At 38.5% G+C, this 8996-nt stretch overlaps 1 protein-coding gene across 11 annotated transcripts in view; it reads left to right on the forward strand.

Moving 5' to 3' along the window:
- Nucleotides 1–8996, forward strand: part of Ppp1r12b (protein phosphatase 1, regulatory subunit 12B) — a 231207-nt gene that overhangs the window by 69693 nt on the left and 152518 nt on the right. For all 11 annotated transcript variants that reach the window (XR_259520.2, XR_001236901.1, XR_001236900.1 and 8 more), the window contains exons 4-8: nucleotides 593–752; nucleotides 2008–2152; nucleotides 3604–3678; nucleotides 5553–5632; nucleotides 6641–6780. Coding sequence is in view for 7 of the 11 variants with exons in the window: in XM_005375220.2 (XP_005375277.1) it covers nucleotides 593–752; nucleotides 2008–2152; nucleotides 3604–3678; nucleotides 5553–5632; nucleotides 6641–6780 (600 nt within the window). In the remaining 4 variants the exon portion in view is untranslated. The remainder of the gene's footprint in view (nucleotides 1–592; nucleotides 753–2007; nucleotides 2153–3603; nucleotides 3679–5552; nucleotides 5633–6640; nucleotides 6781–8996) is intronic.

Genomic DNA, 8996 nt, shown 5'->3' on the forward strand with positions numbered 1-8996 from the left:
TAGAAAAAAAAGCTTCAGAGGTAGTTTGTTTTTTTAAAGTATAGCATATCTGTAACCAGGATTTTTGATACCATCATTATATGGTATAGTGACTGGAAAAGAAAACCAAAGGATTGAGGATACCAGAGTTCTAGTGGCTGATGTGTTTTGTGGCCTTGAGCAAGGCACCAACTTTTCTATGTTTATTTTTCTCAATTGGCAAATGAGGATCGTAGTATCTATTATATTTACCTCAAAGCACTTTTGGGAAACTAAAATTATTCTACATGTAAAAGGACTTTGAAGTTTGTAGCTTTGTACAAATATTGTAAAGTAAAATACTTCCTCCCTCTGATTTTTATGTTCTGTTGGAAACAGTTTTAGGTCTGTTCCCTTCTTGGGTCTGTATCACATAATATTTAGCCTGATAATTTAACCTTGCTAAGACCACTAATGTGTGTACAAATGCCATTGGTCTTCTAAATTTAATAATGTCCAACTTGATGACTAAACTGTTATTTGTGGTTATATTTATGATGTGTTTTGAATCTAAGGAAATAACCTGTGAGGCTTACATGGAACTTTAATAATGCTGGCTGTCTGGTGTCTGTAGGAGTTGATCTAGAGCAGTCAAGAAAGGAAGAAGAGCAGCAGATGTTACAGGATGCCCGCCAGTGGCTCAACAGTGGGAAAATAGAAGATGTGAGGCAGGCTCGCTCAGGGGCCACAGCCCTCCATGTGGCTGCTGCCAAGGGCTACTCTGAAGTCCTCAGGTATTGTCCATTTACATGAAGCAGTTTTGGTTTTCTGGGAGAAGAGATGAATTTTGGAAGCAGAGAGTGAACTAGACTTTTCACTATGATGTGTTTCCTTTTTTGTTGGTTTCCTCTCTGATCATGCAGGTTTTTTCTCACATATTGCAAATAGTCTACCTCCCTCCTTCTATCCCTGTGGCTTCTGTCTGACAGGTATGATGTGAAATACACTTGAGGTATAATGGGCTTGAAGTGACTTTTCAAGACCTCTTTCCACTCTGAATTTGTCATTAATTCCCCTACAACCTCTTCTTCTTGTAACCTGTAGTATAGGACAGTCTTGTGATCATTTTGTCCTTTTTAATTTAGGTAACTTTTTTTGCTCATTAGATCAATTCTATAGACATTGAATGTGTAGTGTCCACCTGGAATAGCTTAGTCAAACTCACATGCAGGATTGGCTCTACTACTTCATTCTTTTTTTCCTTGCATCCATAGATACTTTGTGTAGCTCTTGGTGCTGAATGTTGACAGGCTTTCTCAAACACATTGGTTGCTAAAGACATTGTATGTGTACTTGCTGCTGGAGTCCTTTATATTCCATCTAATTTAGGATTTCTAGTACTTGTGGCAGTGTGTTGAACTCCACATCTACCTGAGCTTGACATTCACACTTTGCACAATTCTTAAAAGGTGACTGGAAACCCATGATAAAAGGCCTCCAGCAGCCTGTGCAAGTTGGGGCTTTAGAAACCATATCTTTTCTCTTGTATAACATGGGTACAAGTTAGATTATAGTTTTATAGTTAGCAAGACTACTCTGCAGATAATGTTTGCAAACTTGGAGGTTTGAGATTCTACAATAATCCTGTAATGTCTTAGACTAACCAGAAAGCTAGTTTGGAAAAATACCCTGAAGATTTAAGTCTTCATTTTATATGTTAATTTCTCCCTGCATTGGAAAATGGAAAACATATTCTATGATGGAGTTGGGTTCTTTGGCTAGTTGAATTAGGCCTTGGTTAATCTCAGGTACACATCTGTCCATACACACCCATTTTATGGTATAACGTGGACATATGTGGGAAATACCATGTTGCGTGACCTTTTGGAGGGGGTTAGTGATGATGATGTATGACTGGTGCTCAAAGTAGTAATTATGAAACTGGAGCTATGCCTTGTAGGGTAGGAATAAGTCTTAAACAGCTTATTTAGCAAGACAGAAACAGTAAAATCAAAGAGATAAGTATATTATTTGGGGTTTTCTTTTTAGACTTTTAATTCAGGCTGGCTATGAACTCAATGTTCAGGATCATGACGGCTGGACTCCCCTCCATGCTGCTGCGCACTGGGGAGTGAAGGAGGCTTGCTCCATCCTGGCAGAAGCGCTCTGTGACATGGATATCTGCAACAAACTGGTTAGTGAGCCTGCGCTTCTGATGTGAGATTGGGGCCTAGTCTCTAGAACAAAAGGCGTAAAGTCTCTTTAATGGCAGGTGACTGCTATGGGGAAATACACATCATTGGTAGCTATGGTATTGCCTTCCACCACCTTGCCCTCACCTCTGCTATTAACAGAAAGACATGTTTGCTGTGAAAAATAAAGCTCCACTAACCTCATGAGTCTATCTATGTTGAAGCCCCTAAAACAAACAAATAGGATAAAAATAAAAGATATTTTCCCTTGGTAAAAAATGAGCTTTGAGAAACCTAAGGTCATGATCTGCAGTAAGGTGTGAAAGGTTTTATTATTTTTCAGTTCAAAGTCTTTTAACAGCTGAATTTTATTCACATTGTCGTTAAAAATGTTATAACAAAAATTCTTGAGTTTCAAAGATCACTTCAAGCAGATTGTAAGTCCGTAAAATCCTATCCCTATGTCTCTTGATTTTCCAGGAATCCAGAGACTTGGTCTTTAATTAGAAGATGTTCTTATCTGCCCTACATCTGTCCTGAGCCCAAGCTTCATTCTTGGGGCCCTTGATTGTGCTGATGTTTCCTGAAAGAGATTACCCCCCATCTGCCCTTCTCTCACTTAAAGGAGATGATTCCCATAACTTAATCTTTGGAGTACATGTTCCCTGAATCACCCTCTTAGGTTTTTAGGATGCTTTATTGAATTTATTATTGCAACTAAGACCATTTTAGAACTGAGTATGATGGTGAATGTCTGTAGTGTCAGCTACTTGGTAGGCTGTGGCAGGAGACTCTGAAGTTCGAGGCCAGCCTGGGCAGTTCAGCAAGACTGTCTCTGCTAAGAGGACTGGAGGTATAACTCAGTGATAGAGTGCTTGCTTTCCATGCATGAGGCCCTAGATTTCATCCCGCCGGCTCCGAATAGATACAAGTAAGGATTCCCGTTGGTTATTTGCCAAGATGGAATAAGCATTTACTTGCTCTTGATGGCAATTTCCTCAATATTGTTTCACGCAGTATAAAACTGCATTTAAAGGATTTGTTGTTTCTAATTAGGGAAGCAGCTACTGGTAGAGCTTCTAATGTGAAATCCGAAATGCTCCAGAATCTGAAATTTTTGAATGTGGACATAATGTCTCCTCCAGTGGAAAAGTCTGCACTATGAGAATAAAAGTATTTTAAATATTGTGTGAAACAACCTTCAGTCTGTTTGCATAAGGTGTATATGAAGCATAATTGGTCCTATTGTCCAGATATCTCATTATATCTATGTGGAAATTCCAAAATCTGAAGAAATCCAAAACACTTCTGGTTCCAAGCACTTCGGATAAAGGGTATTCAGCCTGTATCACTAGAATCAAAGGGAGAAAGTAAATACTGAGAAGTCTCTCATAAAGTCATGTGATCACTACTTCTGTTTTCTAGCAGTCATGGTGCCTCCTTTCTCCACCAGGGCCAGACGCCATTTGATGTGGCTGATGAGAGTCTTGTGGAACACTTGGAGATGCTTCAGAAGAAGCAGAATGTGGTGAGTCTCTGGTTGATACTTTTAAAGCTTTTCCAGAAGTTTGCATTCCGTGATGGGTTTCTTAGACACTTGCTTTAGTTATGTCTGCTGAGAGCTGAACTTGATATATCTTTATTCCATATATGTTAGTTATTTCATTCAGGAACTATGAACAGTCTGTTAGAAGGAAGCATCCCAGAAACGATATTATTAAAATTTGCATATTTTAAACTAGCTTTCAAGCAGCTCCACAACAACAGAAACTAGTAATAACCCTTGAGTTCTAGGAAATGAATATGTTCAAATCAGCATTTTTTCCAAATAAGAGGTACCAGAATAAAGGACACCATAGCTTTTTTCTTTTTCTAATTGACTAAAAGAATATTTTTATTTGAAGTACGTTGATTACAAAGAAGAATAAACGTCCTTCTTAACAAACATAATACTAAAGTTTATCATTTGTTATTGGTCAGTAATTCATATTCATTCCAGATTTGGGAACCATCCAGAGTTATGACCTCTTCTCGCTCCTCCTCACTTTAAATCTCTTACTGCTTGTTGCATGTGCTGTTTTGCTTAGTGCTCTGTAGGAGCCGTGTGTAAGTGTGGTGCCCATGTACAGGCTTGGGAAACAACCTCTCAGTACAGAGATGAAGAGACAATAAGTCACATTTTCTACCCATAAAAAGATGAATAATTTGGGTGAGGAGAATAAAATTCAACCATAGGATAGGACCCCCTCCCCCGCAAAAAAAATCACTGGGTTTCCTTTGTGTTTTTTCTTTCCATGTGCTGTGGCACAAGGTATATGAACTTAAGTTTGGAACAAATGTGGGATATAGGACAGTTCTGAGTCAGAGAATTATGAAGCCCACGATGGGAAAAATCTACCATCTCTAACCTTGGGTATGTTTAGCTAATGTCTGGATAATAAGGCAAGGATTCTTGGTACTTCAAGACTCAGTGGGAAAGTCATATACATAAAACTGAGACAACAACTGTATCTCATTTTGTTTTCTTTATTGAACAGTCAGGAATTACTGAATGCTGAGGCTTTCCAAATGCAGTATTATGGTAGTAGTTTTATATAGCAGCAGCAGCCTTCCTAATTCAAGATATATATTTTATATAGTTTTTTTTGTGTGCTTTTTGAAAAATTTTATTTTGAAAGAATTTTTAGGCTATGTAGAAGTTATGAAAATAGTAGAGTTCTTATATATTGTTTGTCTAGTATAGTTCTTTGTTTTTTGGTTTTTTTTTTTTTGCACTAGGAATCGAACTCAGGGCCTTGCTCTTGCCAGGCAGGCACTGTGCCACTGAGCTACATCCCTAGCCTTATACTTAGGTTTTTAATATAAATAACACCTTTACTAAGTAACATTTTTACACTAATAGGAATGGTATTTATCCTTGTAGCCTGAAAAAGTTTAGCCCCCGGGAATATGAATACATTTTGTCTAGAGTGTGTACCTGAATTTCAGACTGCTTTCCCTACGGACTGATTTCCCATTTAGTGCCTATGCTTTCTTTAGCACTATTTCCAGCTTATTTTATTTCAGTATATGGATCATAACAAATTCTTACCAAATTCCTGTTGGCTTTATAACCTTCAGAAGCTAGGATTCTTTGCAAGATTCAGCTTGGATATTTGAACCAGGCAGTTTTCTCAATGCTTCAATGCTGTAGCTTTTCTCTTCTACCTTGGATGAGGATTTTTCTTCTGGCTTTTTATTCTAGAGAGTCAACTGATGTGATTCTCTTTTCCTCAATTTCCCCAACCCCTCTTCAGTGTTGATCCTACCTTCTTTCTAATGATGGCGTCATTTTGCTTCTCAGTACTTCTGATTCCTTACCAATAGTCAACTTCTTCCTTTTTCTATTTTCTCAATTTCTAGCTTCGAAGTGAAAAGGAAACACAGAATAAACTCATTGAATCAGACCTGAACAGCAAGTTGCAGAGTGGACTCTTTAAGAAGTAAGATGCTGGGGCCGGGGATATAGCTCAGTGGCACAAGCGCCTGCCTGGCAAGCGCAAGGTCCCAAGTTCGATTCCCGGTACCAAAAGAAAAAAAAAGTAAGATGCTTAGGCTTGAGAACTAGATGAGCTTGGCTATGTGGGGGATGATATACTTAAGAATTATAAAGTGGATAAACTGTGTTTGACATTAGCCAGATGATCTTCAAATATGGGCAAGTTTGTGAGCAAGGAGATGGTGTTGATATGGGAGGGGAAAACACTGAAGATACATGAATATGATTTAAATTTAGAAATTAATTGAGGCTGTATGCATGCAGTGTTTCTTCTATCCTACCATGGGGTTCTTAGATCTTCTGCTACCTTTACTATGTTGTATGCTCCATAAGCTCGGGAACCATGCCTGCCTGTCTTGTTTACTATTATATCAGTGCCTGGCATGATTGCTGGCATGTAATAAGTGCTCAGTAAATATTTGTTGAATGATTTTCAAAAATATTTATCTGCCCCCATTATCATTCCATTTCATGGTTTTCCCAGTATGTTAAACAGGCCGTATCTCCTTCAGTCATATTGTGTGTGTGTGTGTGTGTGTGTGTGTGTGTGTGTGTGTGTGTGTGTGTGTAGGCACTGAGGAGGATTACACCCCAGGGCCTTCACACTGAGCCACATCCTCAGTCCCTTTATTTTTTATTTTTGAGACAGAGTCTGGCTAAGTTGCTAAATTGTACAGGCTGGCCTCAAACTTGTGATCCTTCCAAGTAGATGGGATTACTGTGATGGGTTACCAAGTCCATCTTGACTCATACCCTGAAGTCAGTACTAAACCTTAATCTGAAAGAAACCAAGTGCACAGAATAACACATAGATATTGAAGAGGATTTGAATATTTCTGCTATTGCTTTTACATACAGCTTTATAGCGTTGTTTCCTATATTATAGCTGATTGTCATTGAACATAAGTGGTTCGTCACTTCTGACTTCATTCAAATTGTATCTTTAATTTAGCAAAGAGAAGATGCTGTATGAGGAAGAGACACTCAAATCCCAAGAAATGGAGGAAGAAAACAAAGACTCCAGTAGCTCCAGTTCAGAGGAAGAGGAAGGTGAAGATGAAGTTTCTGAGTCAGAAACTGAGAAGGAGGCAGGTAATGCAAAGATGTTCAGAGCAGAGATTCTCCATTTTCACTGCTTAGTGAAGAACTAGCCTGGCCACAAAGGGCTCCTAAAATAGCTCAAAGTTCAGTTTTTAAGGATAAATTGTCAAATTACTAATTGGTTATAAAAGCTGTGAGCTAGGTTAAAATATATCTGTGAGTTCCTGTGCAACCATATGATAAGGTACACGGAGAGTTCTTGTGCGAGGGAGTCAGATGTCCTGACTTGGCCTGGTAGATGGCACAGTGACTAGATTCCAAAGTCAGAATGCCGAGAGTAAAGTAATGTAAGGTTATTGTTGGTCAAAAACTTGTAACAAACTGGTGAAAACTGGCATTGAGTTATTGGGTTAGTCTGGTTTCCTAAATAGGATCCTAAAATCTTTTCTTTTCCTTTCTGCTCCTTTTACTCACCCATTCCTCATGTAAAGTTCCTTCATTTCTGGAGTAGGAGACTGAGGAAGGAATAAGATCATACTAACCTTTAATACTCTTACCCATACCACATATAGTTGTCCCTCTGTATCCATGGAAGATTAGTTTCAGGACCCGCCACAGATACTGAAATCATTAGATGCTCAAGTCCCTTAGATAAAATGGCATAGCATTTGCATATAACCTATGCACATGCCCCTGTGCATACTTTAAATCTAGGTTACTTATAATAACTAATGTAATGTAACTGTGATGTAAATAGCTGTCAAACTTTTTTGTTTAGGTAATAATGAAAATTAAAAATATCTGTACATGTTCTATACTGGTGCAGTTTTTTTCCAAATATTTTGAGTCCATGGTTAGTTGACTCCATGGATGTGGAACCCTTGAAGGATAGTCATACATCATCTGGAGCTCTTAAGTTTACTATTTAACAAGACAGAAACACTAACAGTGAGAATGAAGCACTGAACACTGAACTTGGTCAGACGAGTAAGCTGTAAAATAGTCCATAGGTTTTGACATAGAGGAACACTGAGAAATATATGCTACGTGTTACTAAATAGATTTTCAAATCTAACAGAAGACTTCTAGATGCATGGAAAGTAATAAGGTAGGGTTTTATAACACACATGCCCTACACTTGCTAGCAAATTGTCCCTTCAGATTTGTGTCAGTAACAAGATGAAATGTTTCCAGCTAGACCAAGTTAGAGGAGAAGCGTTGCATATTAAGTTTATAATGGAGTCTGTGTTTTTCTCTGAACTCTGCCATAGCTGGCCTACCCATAATGAAGATATTTAACTCACTGTATTGCCTGAGCGCCTGCTTCTGATGAGGCCTGACTTTTCTGACACAATTTCTCTCAGTCATGGGAAAAAACTGCCCTCCTTCATGGCTCAAGCTGAGGCTCATTTGTTTAGAACATAGGATTTATTATTATACTTGCAGGTCTTGGCACAATGGCTGGCGTATGACAGATACTCACATTCATGAAATGTTTTTTGTTGTTGAATACATCTTAGGGAAATAGAAAGGTATCTATGTGTATAAAATACATGTTGTGTGAAAGAGATAAACACCATCAATGGTATTCATGAACAAGTAAGATTATATCTAGTTCAGGGAATTGTAATAAAACTTCATATCTGTGTAGTGCTTTTTACTTTGCAATGCACTTAAACATTTTTATTTAACCCTCATAACCACCCTCCAGGGTATTTATCATTATCACCTCTTTTAGAATAGGAAATTGACTCTGTAGGAGGATAGGTGAATTAGGTTTCATAGCCAACCTGAGGCATGCCTGAGATCCTCGGATAGTATGGTACCAGTGGGGACTGTCTGTGTAAGAAGTAGAAGGTAAAACTGTGGAGGATGAAGTCATTAAGGGAGAGGTTGCAGAGAAAAGAGAAGTGAAAAAGAATCTTGGGCATTCTGTGTCTAGGAAGTGAAGTGGAATCAGTGTAGGTGGTAAAGAAGATATGATCAGAGAGGTTGAGAAAAACTAGGATATGCATTTCTGCCTTGGAAAAGCCAGGGCAGTTATGAGGGGAGAGCTCAAGGATGATTCAGTAATTAGGAAGTTACTCGTAATCCTAGAGAGCAGTTTCAGTAGCCTGGTGTGGGCAGAAGCCAGATGGTTTCAGTAAGCTTCCCTACTCATTTCTGTAGTTCTGTGCCAAATTGTATTCATGTTCCAAAACCCAGTTCAAGGCAGCTTCTAGGAAGCCTCACCATATAGATGCTTGGAGATTTTTCCCCTCCTGTTT

The sequence above is a fragment of the Chinchilla lanigera genome, unplaced genomic scaffold (genome assembly GCF_000276665.1).
Source record: "Chinchilla lanigera isolate Chin_1 unplaced genomic scaffold, ChiLan1.0 scaffold00005, whole genome shotgun sequence".
Classification (NCBI taxonomy): domain Eukaryota; kingdom Metazoa; phylum Chordata; class Mammalia; order Rodentia; family Chinchillidae; genus Chinchilla; species Chinchilla lanigera.